The sequence below is a fragment of the Muntiacus reevesi genome, chromosome 5, assembly GCF_963930625.1.
Source record: "Muntiacus reevesi chromosome 5, mMunRee1.1, whole genome shotgun sequence".
Lineage (NCBI taxonomy): Eukaryota > Metazoa > Chordata > Mammalia > Artiodactyla > Cervidae > Muntiacus > Muntiacus reevesi.
The window spans coordinates 41,068,778-41,089,437 of NC_089253.1; the positions used below are offsets into that span (position 1 = coordinate 41,068,778).

Consider the following 20,660-nt stretch of genomic DNA (forward strand, 5'->3'; position numbering starts at 1 on the left):
TCAGAGGTCAGCCACGGGCCTCAGGGTGGCTGCTGCGCCCTCCAGGGCTGCCACCACGATGCTGAGCTGTCTCTGCACCTCAGCCCAGGCTGCAGGTTCATGACCTGTGTTCTCGGCCTGGGAATAGGCATTGGACAGGCCGGGGAATGTGGCCACAGAGCCGGTGCGGGGTGCCCAGAGCACATGGCTGAAGGGAGAAATGGGGGAGGGTCAAGGTCATGCAGAGGCCAAGAATGAGCAGAGCTTCAGCCTGCAACAGCTCCTGTATACAGCTAGGGACAAAAGCACCTCTCTTCTGGTAGTGGGAGGAGATGTAGGCTCTAGTCCCAGGGTGACCTTAACTGATTTGCCTCCCCCACTCTTCGAGCCTGACTCCCCAGCCATCTCAAGGGACTGGGTTGTGCTCTAAAGGTCAGCAAAAGTGACATTCTGCTCCTTCAGATGGGTACCCACTGCCCAGCCTCATCTCACCACACCTCCCAAGAGCTTTGGACAGGCTCACCTGTAGTAGCGTTCTTCTGGGAAGGCTTGTGAGTTCAGGAAAGTCCGTTCCAAGAGCATCAACTGGTCATTGATCATCCGCACCTGCAGGGGACTGAGGGTGACAGGGCCCTCTGGTCACCCTACAGCCAGCGGCCCAGCTGCCAGCCTGCATCCTGCCCTGGATGCTGCCCTCCCAGACACCTGCTTGCAACCCTTGCTTACTCGGGGGTGCCCTCCTGCAGTGTTGCTATGCGTTGGTTGAATGACGTGGCTGCCCCCTCAAACTTCTCCACCGCGGTCACCAAGGGTCCTGTGGAGGAACAGCCAGCATCTTAGCCCTGGGGGTGCAAGGCTCCCCATGCCTGGATATCGGGGTCTCCGTACCGAAGCTGATGTTATGCTGCTCCAATAGGAGGTTCTCGGCAGCCTGCAGGAAGCTGCGGAGGGTCTCACTGTAGTCACTGACGTTAAGAGGCAGGAAGAGGCTGTCACTGAGCCGGAGAAGCACGCTTCCTGCAGTCCGGGCCACGGCCTGATGGCTGCTGAAACCTGTCAGGGAGGGCGACGAGGCCAGGCTCAGCCTTCAGCCTCGCCTCCTCCCGCCGCAGGAGACCCCTTGCCCCCTTCCTCACCAGGGTCCAAAAACTTGTCCACGTAATCAAAGGTGTCAAAGGCTGTGTGGTAGGTGGGGTAGATCCGGGCTGAGGTCTTGCTCTGAGGAAACAAGACCCACGGGTGACAAGCTTGAGATGAGAAGTGGAAGGAGGAGTTCAATGTAGAGCCATTATCTCAAGTCAGTTGTCACCACATCTGTGAGGCAGGTTCTAGGGTTCCCACTTTACAGAGGAGGTAATGGGCTCAGAGAGGTTAAGTAGCCTTCCTGACATCACACAACTAAGAAGTGACAGAACTGGGTCAGGTGCCAGTTTCCCATTTCACATGAAGGAGAAGAACCTGAGACTTTGCAGTCAGACAGGAGGATTCAAATCCCAGCTCCACCACTCAGGAGCGGAGTGGCCATGGAGGGGAGAAAGGATATTTTGGAGCATCAAACAGGGAGACAGGCTGGCACTCTGCAGCCCTTAACCTCATTTTCCCTCAAATCACCTGTTTTATACTGTTTTTTAATCTACTCTGAGACAAACGTTTTTTCACATTTTAAGATCTCTGAAATTAGGATGCTTCTTACAGTCAATGTCACCCTGCAATCAACTGACCATGTATTCCCCCCCCCCCCGAATAATGCATATCACAACAGTGCATCTTATACCCAGTGGTGTCTTAAATTTGATAAAATAACAGATGAGGATGAACATGCTCAAGAGAGGTAAAGAAACTTTGTTGAGGTAGCACAACTACTGAGTGATGGATTCAGTTCGCACAGGAGCAGCCCGAGGGAGAGGAGGGGGCTAGTGGAGCAAAGTCCCGGGCTGGGGACTAAGGGGTGCCCGCTTACCCGGTCATAGGTGTAGGCGATGTCCATGGAGGAGATGCCCAGGAAGTGAATGAAGGGGGCATAGTCGCTGCCAGCGCCCAGAGTCCCCACACTATGGGAAGGAATATGGTTAGGCTGCAGGGCGCTGAGCCTGGGGTCCAGGGGTCCCCATCCCGGCTCTGGGCTCACCTGGGGACCAGGCCGTACACGGAGCTGCTACGGTTGTAATATCGGATCCAATTGTCATAGATGCTGAGACCGCTGGAGCCCGGTGCGGAGATCTGAGTGGAGGGGAATCTAGTCTGCGGCTGGCCCCTCCCCAGGCCCGACAACCAGGCAGGTCCTCCGCGCCACCCACCAGGGTCTCCAGCCCTTGCACAATTCTGCGGGTCCTACAAGGCCCTCCCCGCAGCCTCAGTCCCACCCCCAGCCCCTCTCTGAAGTATCAGCTCCGCCCACCCCGTGTAGCCCCGCCCCCGACACGCCTCCTCCCGCCCCTCTCCCAGCCCCTCCCCTTTCCACCTGTTTGGCTGCGGAGAAGACGACGCTTTGGATCGGCGGCGTGCCCTGCACCCTCAGGGTGGCATTGGCTGTGAGAAGATACAAGGAAGACTCTACTCGGGCCCCACCCTTTTGGGTCCCCGCTCCCCGAGTCAGCCCCGCCGCCCCTCGTACCAAACACCGAGATGTCCACGTTGATGTAGGCCACGGCACGCTCCTGCAGCTTGCTGAAGAACTCCTGCAGGTGGACGCGACCACGTCAGCCCCGCGCGGCCCGCCCCGGGAATCCCCTCGAGCGCCCGGCTGCGGGGCTCACTCACCTCCGTGAATTCTGTGGAGCCGATGAGCCCAAACTCCTCTGCCCCCCAGCTCGCAAACACGATTGATCTGCGGGGACGCCAGGTGCCTGGGGAGGGGGATAAAGTGCTAGAGGGCAAGATCCCCCAGGTCTCGGGGTGGCTTAGGGGGAAGGTTGGGCAGGTGGAGGGGAGGGAGGACTGGAACCCACAGGGCAGCTGGCGATTGGAGGTAGGTCTTGGCACCTCCCGGGCCAAACCTTCGTTGAGGTTCCGCCCTCTTTTTACCAGGGCCTCTCCTCTGCTGTGACACCCCCAACTTTGCCCCCGCACACACACACCAATCTCCAGTGCGGCGGTCCGTTCTGCCAGAATGCCCTGCCCCTCTCTTCTCTCTGGATGTGATGATTGGAGATCCCTAACTCTCTTCCTGGCATCTTCTGCAAAACTGGCCCCTATTCCTATTCATTTAGTGATGAAACACTCACATTGTCCTTAGAGCTTTATCCATATTGAGCCAGTCCTTACAAGAAGGTCTTGAGAGACAGACTCTCATTGTCTCCGTTGATGAAATGGAGCCACAGAGAGGTTTAATGACTTGCCCAGGGTTACACAGCTGGTAGGCAGCAGAGCCAGAGTTCAAATTCAGGGTCTGGCTCCAGAGTCCAGGGGCTTAACCAACGCCCCACATCGCTCTCAGCCTCCTGCAAGCTGGCTCCCATCTCCAGTCTCATGCCCTCACTGCTCTTGCCACAGTCCTCAGTCACCTCCTGGAAGCCTCGGAGTCCTTGCTTGCCCCTCACCTCCTTCAGACTCCCCTCACCCTCCATGGCACTGTGTGCTCTGGGCTGTACTCCCATCTCTGGCTGCAACTCAGTCCCCTTTGATCATTTCTCATCTTTTTGTTCTAAATCAAAAAATTTTTAAGTATAAAATGATTACATGCTTGCAATGGAAAGTTCCCACACTTTTTTCTGCCCCAAATGCATAAGCTGAATCTAATCCGACAAACCGAAATTGAGGGACAGTCAACAAACTAAATATCAGGATCAGGAAAGAAAGAACAGCTAAGAAACGATTACAGATGACCCATGCCATTACTACATGTGCAACCTGTGCTCCTGGATTGACTCTTGGACCAGAACATTCTTTTGCTCTAAATGTTATCAGAGGGATTTCCCTGGTGGTCCGGTGGTTAAGAATCCATCTTCCAGGGGACAAAAGTTCGATCTCTGGCTGGGGAACTAAGATCTCACATGCCTCACTGTAACTAAGCCCTGTGCTGCACAACGAGAAGCCTGCACGTTGCAACCAGAGAAAGCCCTTGAGGGGCGGTGAAGACCCAGAGCAGCCAAAATATAAATAAGTAATTTTTGAAACTTATTGGGACAATTGGAAAATTTTTTAATTTTCTGATTCTGATCACTGTAGCATGGTTATGAAAGAAAATGTCCCTAGTTTTAGGAAATAGACAGCTCTGCCACCTGGTCCAGTCAATCTTTTCCACCTGAATCCCCATGCCCACCTGGAACTGCCACCTCCCTGAGCTTTGGCTTCCGCCTGGAAAGCCCAGTAGATATTTTCCCTAATAGGACGTTTCACAGTTGTCATTACAGCCAGAATTCTGGGGTTCTCTGGGGGACATCCAGTGCCTAGAGCTGGCCTGGCACACAGTAGGCCTGGCTGAAGTGTTTGTGGAGTTAATGACTGTCCCCCTGCCTCAACCAAGTTGAGACTCCTTGAGGGCAGAGCCTGGGCACGGGCTTGCTCGTGACCACACCTGATTTCACTTCACTAGAGGGGTGCAGAAGACCCTCAGAAGGTATTGCAAGAGTTCCCTGTACCACACTGGGCAGCTTGAGCGAGGCCAGGGCTAGTGTCATGCATGTCTGCGCCCAGGGTCCTTAGGCTTGGCACAAGTGAGCACAGGCGAATGCGAGAGTGGAGGGGGTGTCAGAGCCCAAAATTCAGGGAGGACTGGCTTTAGGTGCCCTCTTGGGGAGCGAGTCCCTGGACCGGGGCAGGGCGGCCCGCTCACCCTTCTTCAGCAGAGTCCCCAGGACGCGGGAGAGCTCCAGGAGGACGGCAGTACCAGTGCTGGGGTCTACGGCCCCGTGAACCCAGCTGTCCCGGTGGTTTCCATATAGCACGTAGCGATCTGGCAGGAGGAGCAGAGTCAGAAACCTCAGAGGAGCGACGGTGGGCGGGGCAGCCAGGCGGGGCCGAGGGGGCGTGGTCAGCTGCGCCCAGGGTTGGGCGGGGTCCTGGGGGCGTGGGGAGCCGTGAGGAGGGCTCACCTGGCTCCACAGCCCCGCGGATGATCCCCAGGACATTGGAGGAGTTCCGCAGCTCCAGGCGGTTGTGGACACTCACGTTCACCTGGCTGGAGGGGGACAGGAGTCTTGGCACCACCCACTGCCCCCTCCAAAATGCAGGAAAACCTGAGGCCCAGAGTCAGAAAGGAACCTGGCAAAGTGACCTGCTTGGAAATACCAGGAGAGACAGCGAGGCTAGAGCCCAGCTCTTCTGACTCCAATTCTCCTTCGTACTCACTCGGTTACTGGATACTCAGTGTATGTCAGCATCGTACCAGCTCTGGGCAATGGCTGAGACAGACATGGACCCCAACTTCGTGGGATCTCCCTCTCCTGGAGCATCCAGACCCCAAGGAAGTGAGCAACTGCAGGCAGTGAAGAAGCTTGGGGGGACACTGACAAGGTGCCTGGTGGCAGGTGGGCTGTTCAGGCAGGCCAGGAATGGCAGAGCCTGGGGAAGGGTGTTCCATCAGCCGGAACAGCAAGTCCAGAGGCCCTGATTTGGGAAGGAGCTTGGTGTGTTCAAGAGAGGGGGTGGCTGGAGAACGGAGGTCCAGTGTGAGGTCGGGGGACTCCACAGAGACTTGTGGGACACACAACTGATTCACAGGCTCCCCAGGACAAGACAGGTATTTTGGAATCAAGGAGGGGTTGGGAGAGAGGAGAAAGGGGAAGGCCAGGCCTCGAAGTGAGCAGAGAGGAAACCCAGGGTCAGGGAAGCATAACCGACTTCCCTGGTGGTCCAGTGGTCAAGAATCCTCTTTGCAATGCAAGGGAGACGGATTTGATCCCTGGTCCAGGAAGATGCCCTGTGCCATGGAGCCGCTGAATCTGTGAGCCACAACTACTGAGCCCACATCTACTAAAGCCCACATGCCCGAAAGCCTGTGATTGGCAACAAGAGAAGCCACTACAATGAGAAGCTGGCACACCGCAACTGGAGAGCAGCCCCTCATTGCCGCAGTGAGAGAAAGCCTGTGTGCATCAGCGAAGACCCAGCACAGACAAATATAAACAAATAAATACATATTAAAAAAAAAAAAGAAAGAAAGCATAAGAAGGGAAGAGAAGGGGAGAGTCGGGGGAGGAGGGGGCTCCATCTTACCCGTCTTCTGGGAAGATACCATTCGACCGGAAGCCTGGCCCCAAATTGTAGTCACAGCCCAGTCCTCCCTGCCAGTTGGCCGGTGCCAACTTTCCTCCAAGGTTACTGGGGAGGAGGGGGAGGCCCTTCAGAGCAAATAGGGACGTGGGGGTTGAAGTCGGGGGGCCACCACCGGAGAGTGGGCAGGAGACCCCAGGGCACAAGCTCACCAGAGAAGGACTTGTGCATCCTCGAAGCCAATGGGTTGAATGGGAATTGGGGGAAATCCAGAGGCATTGTCAGAGTTTAGGCGGAAGGAGGAAGGCGTAGCTGGAAGGTAAGGAGTCAAGGGATCCCCAAAATACTCGAAGTAGGAGCCTCGCTCCACGCCCGAGGGAGGCAGGCACCAGGAGTGTGGGAAGGTCTCGTTCGGCAAGCTCTTCCCGTCGTTGATGTCTTTGGGGTCCGTGTACACTAACACTCCAGCCACCCCGTATTTGGCAGCATTCACAGCCTGTAGGAAGCCAGAGGAAGCTGTGTTTAGGGAAGGGCGGTGAAAAGGGGGCACATCTCACATTGCTCCTCTTCTGCCCTTCATCACTGTGGAAGCCAGGACAGGTCTGTCTTCCTACCAGCAAGATGACTCTTACACAGGTCATTTGTTGCAGTGCTGCTTGAGACAGCAGAAGACAGCTGAATGTAGGCAATGGCGCCTCAGCGGGGCAATTAAACTGAGGTACCCTACAGTGGATAAAGGAAGGAGTAAGCTAAGCGCTATTCATAGCAGCCAAAAGGTAGAAACAACTCAACCGTCCATCATTGATATACAGATAAGCAAAACCTAGTATATAGCATGCAAACGTAAATTACTCAGTCTTAAAAAGGAGTGAAGTTCTGATACATCAATGAACCTCAAAACATTCTGCTAAGTGAAGTAAACCAGACACAAAAAGACAAATATTGCATGATTCCTCTTACGTGAGGTACCTAGAATAGGCCAAGAAAGTCAAATAGAGGTTACTCAGGGCTGCAGAGGGAGAATAAGGGTGTTACATGGGTACAGAGTTTCACTTGGAACCATGAAAGCAGTCTGAAAATGGATCGTAGTGATGGCTGCACAACATTGTGAATGTTCTTAATACAATCGCAACATACATTTAAAAAACAGTTCACTGGGCTTCTCCAGTGACTCAGTGGTAAAGAGTCTGCCTGCCAAAGCAGGGGTCACAGGTTCAATCCTTGAACTAGGAAGATCCCGCATGCCTCAGAGAAACTAAGCCAGTGTGCCGCATCTGTTGAGCCTGTGCCCTAAAGCCCGGGAGCTGCGATAAGAGAAGCTACTGTAATGAGAGGCTGTGCTCGCTGCAACCAGAGAAAAGCCCTCACAGCAGCGAAGACCCATTAAAGAATGGTTAACGTGGTCAAGTTTATGTTACGTATATTTTAAGTCAATGAAAACAAAACAGTACATTAAAAAAAAAAAGAATATCAAGGACAGAGTTTATGCACCACTTGAGAATGATCTCCAGAATGACTTTTTGTTTGGTTGGTTGGTTTGGGGTTGTTTGTTTGTTGTTTTTTTTTTTTGCCAGGCTGAGTGGCTTTTGGGATCTTAGTTTCTCGACCAGGGATGGAACTCGGGCCCCCTGCAGTGGAAGCAAGGAGTCCTAACTGCTGGACCATCAGGGAATTTCCTATAAGATATATTAAGATGAAAAAAGAGCACAGTTCAGAACAGTGGGTATTGTATGCTACTTTTATATTAAAAAAGAGAAAGAAATGAGAATATACCTTCATATGTTCTTCCCAAGGAAACTCTGGATCACATTCCATAAACAAACAAACAAAGCTACCTCTTTGGAGGGTGGCATTATGAGGAAACTTTTTTTCATTCTATACTTTTTTAAAAAAAAACACTGAGTTTCATTGTCTGTATCATTTTACCACACCTGTTCCCCTTTCCTTTCTTTTTTTTTTTTCCCCACAAGCTCTTATCCAGGGCACTTCTTTTATGTATGTATGTATTTTTACTTTTAAAATTGTGATGAGAGGACTTCCAGTTCAAGATGGTGAAATAGAAGGATATGCACTCATCTCCTCCCACAAGAGCACCAAAATTACAATTATCTGTTGAACAACCATCAACAGGAAGATGCTGGAACCCATCAAAAAAAGATACCCTGCTTCCAAAGACAAAGAAGATGCTGTAGTGAGAGGGTAGGAGGGGCACAATCATGACTAAATCAAAGCCCATACCCGCCGTGTGGGTGACCCACAAACTGGAGAACAGTATACCAAAGAAGTTCTCCCACTGTTGTGAATGTGAAGGTTCTGAGCCCCACCTCAGGCTTCCCAGCCTGGGGATCTGACAAAGGGCCTGGAAACCCCCAGGGAATCTGACCTTGAAGGCCAGTGGGATTTGATTACAGGAGTTCCACAGGACTGGGCAAAACAGACTCCAGTTTTGGAAGGCACAAACAAAATCTTGTGGGCACCAAGACCCAGAGGAAAGGAGCAGTGACCCCACAGGAGACTGAACCAAAGCTACTAGCTAGTATTGCAGGGTCTCCAGTGGAGGCGTGGGTCAGCAGGGGCTCACCACAGGGATGGGGGCGCTGGCAGTAGCACCCCTGGAAGGCCCCCCTTCATATAAGCTGTCTTGGAGGTTGCCATTAACCCTATCATAGAGCCTATAGGCTCCAGGGCTAGGTCCTCGTAGGCAAAACAACTAACAGGGAGGGAGTGCAACCCCACCCATCAGCAGATAATTGGATTAAAGCTTTACTGAGCACAGCCCTACCGCCAGAGCAAGACTCAGTCCCTCTCATAAGGAAGCTTACACAAAACTATTAGCCCATCAGAGGGCAGACAAAAGAAGCTAGAAGAATCACAATTGGCTAGAACAAAAACCACATTACAGAAAGTTAATCAGGATGAAAAAACAAGAAAGTTACATCCCAGATGAAGGGACAAGATAAAGCTCCTGAAAAACAATTAAATTAAGTGGAGTTAGGTAACTTTTCAGAAAAAGAATTCAGAATAATGATAGTGAAAATGATCCAGGATCTTGGGAAAATAACAGAGAAGGTGCAAGAAATGTTTACTAAAGACCTAGAAGAACTAAAGAACAAAGAAACAGAGATGAATAATACACTAGAAAGAATCAATAGCAGAATAATTGAGGCAGAAGAACAGATAAATGACCTGGAGGATAGAATGGTGGAAATCACTGCCACAGAATAGAATATAGAAAAGAGAATGAAAAAAAAAAAAAGAAGACAGCCTAAGAGACCTCTGGGACAACATTAAATGCACCAACAATTGTATTATAGGGGTCCCAGAAAAAGAAGAAAGAGAGAAAAGACCTGAGAAAATATTTGAAGAGATAATAGCTGAAAACTTTCCTAACATGGGAAAGGAAATAGTCAACCAAGTCTAGGAAGCACAGAGAGTCCCAGGCAGGATAAATCCAAGGAGGAACAACACACTGAAGCACATAGTAGTCGAACTGACAAAAATTAAAGACAAAGATAAAATATTAAAAGCAACAAGGGAGGGACTTCTTGGTGGTTCAGGGGCTAGGACCGCTTGCTCCCAAGGCAGAGGGCGCAGGTTAGATCCACGGTCAAGAAACAAAGATCCCACATGCCACAGCTAAGAGTCTGCATAGCACAACTAAAGATCCCACATACCGCAATGAAGACTGAAGATCTCATGTGCTGCAACTAAGACCCGGGGGCAGCCAAATAAATAAATATTATGTATTTTTTTAAAAAGCAACAAGGGAAAAATGACAACGTATATGGGAACTCCCATTAGGTTATCATCAGCTGATTTCTCAACAGAAACTCTACAAGCCAGAAGGGAATGGCATGATAAATTTAAAGTGATGAAAGGGAAAAACCTACAGCCAAGAATACTATACCCAATAAAACTCTCAGTCAGATTGATGGAGAAATCAAAAGCTTTCCAGACGAGCAACAGTTAGAATTCAGCACCACCACACCAGCTTTACAACAAATGCTAAAGAAACTTCTCTAGGCAGGAGACACAAGAGACCAGAAAAGATCTACAGACTGGAAAAGATCTACAGAAAATAAACCCAAGACAATTAACAAAATGGTAATAGGATCATACATATCAGTAATAAATGTAAATGGATTAAATGTACTAATCAAGAGACATAGACTGGCTGGGTGGCTGAAAACATGTGCATGTATGCACTTCCACTTACTACATCACTCTGCTTGACACCTCAAATTGTATGTAATTATTTTATATTGTTATGTTAACATATTCTCATTATGGCTTGCAATTATAATCTTTTATTTTTGTCTAGCTATTGGTTGTGAAAACTGATAAATATGCTTTACTATTGTAGAAAAAACTGTGATGAATACACATAACATAAAATTTAGTATCTAAGTGTACAGTTCAGGAACTTGATCCCACATGCCACAACTGAGTTCGAATTCTGCAGCTAAAGAGTATCAAGTGCCACAACTAAGACCCAGGACAGCCAAATAAATAAATACCAAAAAAATAAAAAGGAGTACAGTTCAGTGGCATTAAGCACATTCCTATTATTGTGCTACCATCACCTCCATTTATCTCCAGAACTCTCTTCATTTTGCAAATTTGAAGTTCTTAACCCACTAAACACTAATTCCCAAGTCCCATCTCTTTTTAAAGTCCCATCTATACCTTTTTAAATTTAAAATAAGTAAGTAAATAAACAGTTAAAAATCATAGACAGGGCTTCCTTAGTAGTCCAGTGGTTAAGAATCTGCCTTGCAATGCAGGGGACACAGGTTCAAACCGTGGTCTGGAAGATTCCACGTGCAGGAGGGCAAGTAAGCCCTTGAACCACGACTGTGGAGCCTGTGCTTCAAAACCACTGAGGCTCGAGTGCCCTGGGGCTGGTGCTAGACAATAGGAGAAGCCACATGCACTGTAATGAAGAATAGCCTCCCACCCTGCTGCCGCAACTAGAGAAGGCCCGCATCAAGCAACCATGACCCAGTGCAGCTAAAAATAAAATAAATAAATAAAATAGCAATAAATAGCAATAGGCATGGAATCCTCCATCAAAATTCTGTATGGAAAAGAAGCAAATTGGTGGGTGGGAGGGGACAACAGGAGGGATTTAAGTCAGATATTCAGGAGAACTACTTCACAGGAGGACTTCGACTTCTAGAATATGAAAGCTGAAAATTTTGCCCAATTCCTTTATTTCCCAGGGTTCAGGGATGTTGGGGGAGGCACCCATGGTTACATAGCACATAAGTATTCTTTGGGCCTACCCATGGACTAGAACCTGGGTGGGCGGAGGCCCATAGCAGCCATCGTGGGTGGAAGGAGGAATCACCCCCTTCTTCTGCCCCAAGCCCAGGACTTGGTGCCCCACTCAGCACTGCTCATCCCCTTCCCCTCACTCCTCCTGTCCATTGCCGGCCCCTCTCCCCACCCAGCCCCTTGCACTGGGGGCTGCTGCTTACCTTAGCCCCGCGCCCTACACCCCCATAGCGGGTCAAGACGATGCTGTCTTGGAGTTTGACTTCCTCTTTCTGTAGTTCCTTGAAGTCTTCTTCCGAGCCCTGGTTGGCGTAGACGAGGGGGCCCTATTCCCAAGAGAAGATGACTTACAGCCAGGCCCAGGAAAGAGAGGGAAGGGCTGAATGGCAGGATGAAGGATTTAGATCCCGTCCCCCGACCTCACCCAGAGCTTCTCAGCTCCCCAAGACCAAGTCACACCTGGTTTTCTCCGTGCTATATGTCCAGGTACTCTGTAACAGGCCAGGCCTGGAGCAGGGCCTGTTAGTGTTTGTTGAATGACTAAGTGATGGGCAAAAGGAGTAGTAATGCAGTGTGGAAGCGAGTAAATTCTGGGTGGGAGGCTGAGCCCCAGTTGAGGCACTTTGCTTCAACAGCCCGTGGTGTCAGGATGGGAGCAGCTGAAGTGGGAACAAGGGGGAGTTGGGCCATGGCAGTGGGGAGGGGGTATCCCAGGCCCACCTGGGGGGTTCCGGGAGGAGCATAGGCGGCATAGGGCGGCACCACATCGGGGCCCCCCTGCTCCCCGGTCACGTTCTCCTCACTCTGTCGGCAGGAGAAGAGGACGGCCCCAGTGGAGTTCACTGTCGAGAGAGGGCGGTGTTGGGGCGAGAACCAGCAGCTCGCCCAGCCCCCAGGCATCCCGGAGCCAGAGCGGGAACTCACCCACATCCACACGGTTGGGCTGCTCCCCGCTGGGGAAGGACAGCAGCACTTCGTACTCAGTGGTCCGGGCTGAGTCCAGGCCTGACTCCGGGTCTTGCCAGCGCTGCAGCAGCAGCTGTACCAGAGCCTCATCCCGAGGGCTGGTGGCCAGATGCGGCTCCTTGGAGAGTTCTCTGCAGGGTAGGTGAGAGAGGGGTGGGACCAGGGTCAGGGAGAGGCCTCTGGCACACGGGAGAGGCACAAAGGCAGGCCTCTCACCTAAGGTTCTCCCGGATCCTGTTGGCATCTAGCTGTTCCATGACGGTCTGGAGGATCTTCAGGTCCAGGTCCTGGGAGGCTGAGGCACTGGGGGCTGGTGAGTCAGCCCCCTTGGGGATGGCAAAGTGACCCACAATGATCCCCAGCCCCAAGAGGGCAGCGGCCCCCACCACCCCTCCCAGTACCTTCACCCACTGCATCCTGTGGAATCTTGGCCAGCTCGGTGGCCACCTTATAGATGGGGCCTCAGGTCCGGTTAACCATTATCTAATGTGAGGCCCTGCCCTTTGGTCACTAGCTGGCAGAGAAAGGACGGGACGTCCCAAGGAAGCTCCTTACATCCACCTCGATTTCTGCAACATTCACTTGGAAGAGATTCCCGAGGGGCAGCAGATCCACACGTGGACACTGAGGCTTGGAGATGGGCAAGGTCTCACCCACTGTCTGCCAGTAAAAGAGGCCAGGTCAGGACTAGAACTCAGAGCCCCTGTCTTCAGAGCAGGGCCGGCCCTGCAGCCGGCCATCCCGGCCTCTGGTTCCTCGGTGTCACTTGATCTCTAGCCCATCCAGCCCTGGCTCCTTGAGTAGGTTTTAAATTCAAATCCCGTCCTTTGCTAGACATGAGCTGTATGACCTTAGACAATTCACTTAGTGTCTCTGAGCCCGTTTTCTTCACTGTAAAAATGGGATAATATAATAGAACCAATTTCGCAGAACTGGGGTGGTATTTTTATTAAATAAGGCCACATCTGTAAAAATGTCTAGCCTGGTGTTAGACCCATAGTGGGAACTCAGTATATTTTAGCCATTTCTGCCTCATCTAAACCCCCTAAAAATGCTAAGCCTAGAGCTAAGGGAAGAAGAGAGACCCAGAAGGACTCTCTGTAACTATCCTGTAGTGATCTGAGCTTACGGAAGGAAGTGGGACTCTTAAAATGAAAACTGTTCTAGAGGACGGAGCTGGGGAAGCCCACACTTTCTTGATAAGATGACCTCCTCCTCCATCATCCCCTGTATCAGGAATCCATCCATCTGTTCGTGCATCCACCCCCACATTTGTTCACCCATTCTCCCATCCACCCATCCTCTGCCCTCCCCTCCATCCATCCATTCATTTATTCATTCCTTCACTCTTAACTGCCAGCATCTTTCATTTATTCAGCCCTATGCCAGACCCATACCAGGCTCTGGGGAAGCCAAAGTGCCCAGGAACTCAGATCCAACAGAGGAACCAGACAGGCTTTGAGTTCAACCATGTGATGAGCACCGCTATAGAGGGGAGGACCAGTGTGCTCCCAGTGGAATGAATGACAAAGTCTGTCCAGAAGGGAACATTTGAGGGGATCTTCCAATGATAAGATAGTATTGAGCATGCAGAAAAGGCAAGGGGCAGGCCATCCATACAGATGAGGATGGGTGGAGAGGGAGAGGAAGCCACCAAGTACTCGGTCTAAGTGTTGAGCCTCTTTCTGACTTCAAAGAGAGCCAGGAAGGGCTGGGAAGATCCCTGCGGCTCAAATGTGACTCCTTTCATCCTGCATGGCTTATCCTGCCTTGGGATTCTGTCCAGCCAGGCTGCAATCTGTTGATCACCCAAAGATGCCTGGAGATAAGGAGAGCTGGGCAAGGTAGACTGTGTGTGTATGTGTGTGTGTGTGTGTGTGTGTGTGTGTGTGTGATTTCACAGCACCCTCTCAGAGCAGAGCAGCCCCCTTCCTACTGCTTACAGCCCCATTCACCTGTGCCACGGTGCCCACCTCCCTCGTGCTCTTGGTCATGAGTGTTACCACATTAGCATGGCAGGACTAGGGGTGGGGTACAGTGTGATCAGGGACTTCAGGGAGGTGCCCCAAAAAGCCAGTTATTGGAGAGATGATTAATCAGCACCCAGGATGTGATCTTATCGGTAGCCCATCAGTGTGGGGAGTGTACACATTCCTTTACAAGGGCATGAGAGGACAGTTACCACCGGGCAGCCAACCAGACACCAAGGTCAACTGATAATTAAGGAACAGATGTGGTGATGACACCATGAGACGGAAACCCTATGGTTCTGCCCTACCCCCGTCCTGGAAAGTGTGAGGCCACAGACATGACACCTGGACAAGAGTGTGTGACATCTGAGTGGGTGACATTGGAGAACTCCGGCTCATGTTGTTGGGATCAACTGACATCAACTCTGCTGTCTGCACCAGACATTAACTTGATCAATCTTCTTTCTCCATCTTGGCTGGGAGGATGGTATGGCCCCTCTCTGAATATTTTGGAGGGACTGTGGATATTGATGGCAATCCCTTCAGAAAGCTAATGCATTTGATTTCCTTTAGTGAATGATTATGTCCATCCACTCATCTGCACCTATTTATCTTACTTTTGGGGCGCACCACCTGGCATGTGGGATGTTAGTTCCCTGACCAAGGATCAAACCCGCAACCCCTGCAGTGGAAGCGTGTTTAACCGCTGGACAGCCAGGGAAGTCTCTTGATTTCCTTATCTTTCCACCTCACTCCCTCCTTCCCTCGGACTCAGAGAGTTCTTCGATCCTCCAGGACTGCCAGTCCATTGGTGCTGGCTCCTGTCCTTTCTCTCTCAACTCCCAAATGTGATTATCTTCTTCCTCACCCAGCCAGAGTCTCTTGAAAACCCTCTCCACCACCTTGATCCTCTCTGCTTTGGTCACATTCACTGGAAAAATACCTGACCTGGTTACATCCACTCCTCTGCCTACACTTCACCTTCACTCTTGACCCCGAATGTACCTATACAGTTAGATGACCTCATTCATCTCACCTTAAGTTTACGATCCGGGATCTCAAGCAGGCCCTCAATACTGCCAAGCAATTTTACCATCCTTCCCCCGTCCACAGTCCCTCCCCCCATCCTAGATGGTGGTTTCATAGTCTGTCCTCTCTTTTCAAGCTTCCGACACATTCTTCTCTACCCTTACTCTCAGCTGAAGACCGTGCTTCCTATTTCACTGAGAAAATCAGAAGGAACGTCCCCTTGTGTGATCCACACCTCCATTCAAGGGAGCCTGTACCCTGGGCAAAACCCACCCTGCCCTCACTGCTCAAGGAAGTGGTTCCACAAGTCTCCTTGTGGATGGTCACTTCCATCCACCTAAAGCACCTGTTTATGGTGCTTAACACAATCAAAAAAAAAAAAAAAAAAACCCACACAACTCTCAATTCCACTTGCTAGTAACTGTCCCATTTTCTGTCCCCTTTTACAAAAAAACTCGGAAGAGTGGACCGTGCTTGTCTCCAATTCCTCTCCTCCCATTCTTCTTCTTTTTTTAGATATTTATTTATTTGGCTGTGTTAGGTCTTAGTTGTGGAACTTGGGATATTTGATCTTTGTTGCAGCATGCGAGATCTTTAGTTGTGGTGGGTGAGGTCTACTTTCCTGACCAGAGATTGAACCCAGGCCCTCTGCATTGGGAGCGAGGAGGCTTAGCCACTGGACCACCAGGGAAGTCCCTCCCCCCATTCTTTCTTGAGGCCACTCCATTTAGGCTTTATTCCACTAAAATTGCTCTTGAAAAGGTCCATTTTGCTCTATGTTGCTCAAAGCACTGGTCAGTTCTGTCCTCTTTTCTTACTTGAACCACAGCAGTGCTGCTCACAGACAATCACCCATCATCTTTCTGCGCTTTGGTCACTTGGCTCCCAGGACATCTCACTCATCCAGTTTCCTTCTTCCTTTCCAGTCTCCTTTGCGGGTCCTCTTCATCTTCTGCCCTCTTAGTATCAGATGACCAGGGCTCAGCCTGGGATGGCTTCCCCAGCTACACCCATTTCCTAGGCAATCTCATGGCTGTACGTCCCACTGTGGTCCCTCCCTCAGGTCCCCTACATCTCTGCTCAAATGTCACTTCTGTACGAGATCTTCCCTGCCACTCTGTCTAAATCGTGTTTGTTTACCTCTCAGGCTTTCCCTCCCCTCTCCCGCTTCATTTTTCTCTGTTGCATCCATCACTGTCCTGATATTAATTATCCCTTATCTCCCCTTCTAGAATGTAAGTTCTGCTAGGGCCCGCATCTTTGTTTTATTCACTGCTGAATTGCCAGAGCCCAGAGCAGTGCCAGGCACATAGGAGGCACTCAACAAATACTTGTAGAATAGATGAAAACCTGACCTGAATGAGCTCAGCTCCTCCACCCTGGGCATTCATACTCAGCTGTCTGATATTTAAGGGGTGTCCAGAGCAACCACAGGGATACAAAATGTGGGCACGTGGGTTCTCCTGGCAACTCAGTGGTAAAGAATCTGCCTGCTAATGCAGCACACTTGGGTTCGATCCCTGGTCCAGGAAGATCCCACATGCTGCAGAGCAACTAAGCCCATGCGCCACAACTACTGAACCTGTGCTCCAGAGCTCTGGAGCTGCACCTGCTGGGCCCACGTGCCCTAGAGCCTGGGCTCCACAACAAGAGAAGCCACCTCAATGAGAAGCCCACATATCACAGATAAGAGTGGCCCCCACTCGCTGCTGCTGCTGCTAAGTTGCTTCAGTCGTGTCCGACTCTGTGCGACCCCAAAAACGACAGCCTACCAGGCTTCTCCGTCCATGGGATTTTCCAGGCAAGAGTACTGGAGTGGGTTGCCATTTCCTTCTCCCCCACTCGCTGCAACTAGAGAAAAACTCACGCAGCAACAAAGACCCAGCACAGCCAAAATTAAAATAAACAAAAACATAAAACTAAACTAAAATAAATACATAAAATAAAAACTGCTGCCTAGCTTGCCAAGGTGGGATAAGGGGGTGATGTATTAAGAGTTTGGGATTAGCAGGTATAAACTATTACATGTAGAATGGAAAAACAGCAAGGTCCTAAAACATGCTGCAAATATACACAGGGAACTATATCCAATATCCTGTGATAAAGCCAGCCTAAGGCAGGCATTCCCCCACTGTGCAGGTTTGCTGGGCAGTGCCGGCATACTGGTGCCAGCAGAGATGTCACAGGGAAGGACGGAGCTGCTCCAGTAGTCTGCCTCCTGTGGAGGGGATTTCTGAGACAGGGAAGAAAAGGACAAGAGATTGTAGTGGTGCTACCTGACGGCAGCTTTGACATGGGTTCTTCTTTATTTTCTAAATCTTTGTCATTCTCGGGCTTCCCTTGTGGCTCAGCTGATAAAGAATCTGCCTGCAATGCGGGAGACCCTGGTTCAGTTCCTGGGTTGGGAAGATCCCCTGGAGAAGGAGAAGGCTACCCACTCCAGTATTCTGGCCTGGAGCATTCCATGGACTGTATAGTCCACGGGGTTGAAAAGAGTCGGACATGTGAGCAACTTTCACTTCACTTCACTTGTGATTCTCACCTAACCTAATCCAATCTTTATAAAAGAGGCAGTCTAGAGAAAAAAAAAATGCATGCATATACACATAAGATGTTATGGAAAAACCCAAAAGAAATTTTTGGTCAATCCTATTTAACTGAATTACTTTGCTATACAGCAGAAATCTGGAGGAGGAAATGGCAACCCACTCTAGTATTCTTGCTTATAAAATCCCATGGACAGAGGAGCCTGGCGGGCTACAGTCCATGGGGTTGAAACATTCAGACATGAGTGAGTGACTGAGCATGCAGGCACAGCAGATATTAACACATCAGGAAACAACTATACTTCAATAAAATAAATTTTTAAAAATCTGCCACCTATCAAAAACGAGACCATGCAATATCTTGGAGATATTTAGACGTCCTAAAGTGGTTAGACTGATTTAATCATTTAGCTGATCTAACTATCCTCAATATCATTATGGTATGACTCCCTTCAGGAAAAGAACACAGCTATACCACTGGGTCACTGGTTGGCTAGGGGAGGAGGGTGGACTCTTGGGAGTGGAGGGCAGGTAAATCAGAGCCCAGCTCAGGTGGCGCTTCTGGTAATGAATCTGCCTACCAATGCAGGAGACACAGAGACTCAGATTCAATCCCTGGAGTAGGAAATGGCAACCCACTCCAGTATTCTTGCCTGGAAAAGAGAAGCCTGGCAGGCCACAGTCCATGGGGTTGCAAAGAGTCAGACATGACTGAGCATATGCACACACACACAGTTCAGTCTAAAGCTGTGACCAAATCAAAGCTTCACTAGTGCGGTGAGTCATCAGGTTTCGGCCTGGGCGGGATTCCACGGGTCTGGTATAGGTCAAACTGGATCTGACAGGGGCGCAACCTGGACTTCCATCTTCCCAGCTAGTGTCCCCTGCAGTGGGTATACGAGGGCAGAGAGATGATTCTTTCCACGCCACACCAGAGGATTCTGCCCAGTAAACAATACCACCCTTAGGGTTATGGGGCTTTGCCCAAAGCTGTCCCATAACATGCTGACCGATTTTGTATCTCATTTAGCAATCTTGTTTCAGGATTCTTCCTCTTTTTCTCCCTTGAACATATATGTGTCTCGCTTTCTTGTATCCTCCTTTAAACAGGCTTTGTCAGCTTGCTGGCTCTGTTATCTCCTTCATTAGGGAGTTTAAAAAAAAAATCTAAAACACGTTCTTTGTTTAGTGGTATGGGAAAAATTTCTAAGTTTTTGAATACTCTACCTGTACATTCTCTGTGCATCTCTGTCTCTGTCTTCACTCTCATTACATCAGTAATCAGGGGATGCCTAGGAAGGCTCCCCAGGGCTGGCCGGGTCTGAGGGCAATGAAGCTGAGGGGTACAAGACCTGAAGGCTGTCGGTGGCCAGAGCACAGGGACCACAGCTGGACACTCGGGTCCATGGATGAGGTAGGGGTGGGATTTATGACTCAGGACAGGAAGACCGTCAATGGTGAAGGGGAGCAGGTCTCAAGGCGGGACCCCAGGAGACCCTGGTTGGAGGTGGGAGTGGGAATTCAAACTCCAGCAGCATTTCCGGGCCTGAAGTATGTGGGTTTGGGGCCCCTTTGGGGAGCTCTCACTCTCCCCACCCCCATGACTTGACTGACAAAGAAGACTTATCCAAGGCCACTGGGTAGAAAGTGGCTCTTCCCGCCCCTCCCTAATCTGCCCTTTGGAGTTAGACCTGGGGCTTCCAGCCTCCCAAGGAGAGGGTGCGGCCCCCTTCCAGTCCCACCCCAGCACTTATCACAGGATCGCTGATCTTGAGGATGATAACAGCCAGATCTGGAGCCTCTTCTGGGGTGGGGGCAGCTCAGGACCCAGGGAGGTGGAAGATGTTGGAGGATGGCCTACTTGGAGCTGGTGGCCTCTATTCCCAGGGTCCACACACAGGCAGGGGAAGCCATGGCTCAGATTTGGTAAAATTTACTGAGGGGAGCTGGAGAGGAACAGCCAGAGGGGTTCCCCAAGGAGATGTGCTGTCTCCAGCCTGGGCTCAGCTAGGGCCTAGGGCTGACACGTGTTTCCGCGTTGAAGGCAGGGTCAGGTTGCAGGATGACCAGTCCTGCAATCTGAGAGCTGGGTTCCTGCAGACAGTGGGGAACCGGTTGAGTGGCGCTTGGCAAACTGGTCCTCTCACCCCACCCACAGCTGGGTGGCGCTCCTGGTACCTGGAACAGTGCTCCCTCCTGGACGGCCAGGGCTCCTTCCTGGATGGTCTTACCCTCCTCCTGGAGGGCCTTTCCTTCCTCCTGGACGGCCTTCTCTCCTTCCAGGATGGCCCTCGCTTCCTCTTTCAGGCTTTTATACAAGGAGTCAGGCTGGAACAAAGGGTTGCAGGGGCCAGAGGTGGGTAGACGATGCCAGGCAGGATGGCCTGCCAGGGGCCTGCCCAGGAGCAGGGTTGGGAGGTGGGGAGGAGGCACCACAAAGTAGGCGGGTCCTGGGTTGAGGTCTCACCAGGTCTCGCAGCTTCTCCCCCAGAGTCAGATTGTCGGCTTGGATAGTGCTGAGTGACTCCCGAAGCCTAGGGTTGAAAGGGAGACCCGCCCCCTCAGCCCCCAGACTTGTCCTAGGCAGCCCCCACCCCCATGGCACACAGCTCTTGCATGAGCTCCTGATCTGGCATAGCAACAAGTCCAGGGTTTCACCAGGAGCCCGGTCTGGTTCTGGCAAAGCCACAGGCAGGGAGGGAATTCTCCCCTTGTGACTGGCAGCAGGGGACCTAGAGGG

At 50.9% G+C, this 20,660-nt stretch overlaps 1 protein-coding gene and 1 long non-coding RNA gene across 2 annotated transcripts in view; one reads left to right on the plus strand and one right to left on the minus strand.

Annotated features, from left to right (window-relative positions):
• NAALADL1 (N-acetylated alpha-linked acidic dipeptidase like 1) lies at window positions 1-12,791 on the minus strand. Its single transcript, XM_065937688.1, has 18 exons — window positions 12,592-12,791; window positions 12,334-12,506; window positions 12,130-12,251; window positions 11,613-11,735; window positions 6,345-6,628; window positions 6,136-6,240; window positions 5,013-5,098; window positions 4,754-4,873; window positions 2,740-2,825; window positions 2,594-2,657; window positions 2,441-2,508; window positions 2,108-2,199; window positions 1,940-2,030; window positions 1,116-1,197; window positions 868-1,032; window positions 706-793; window positions 503-595; window positions 1-187 (listed from the first exon to the last, which is right to left on the minus strand). Exons 1-18 carry the CDS (start codon window positions 12,789-12,791, stop codon window positions 1-3), a joined length of 2,229 nt encoding a protein of 742 aa, XP_065793760.1.
• LOC136169720 (uncharacterized) overlaps window positions 12,422-20,660 on the plus strand; it is an 18,963-nt gene continuing 10,724 nt past the window's right edge. The window contains exon 1 of the long non-coding RNA XR_010663429.1: window positions 12,422-12,513. This is a non-coding gene — a long non-coding RNA (uncharacterized lncRNA). The remainder of the gene's footprint in view (window positions 12,514-20,660) is intronic.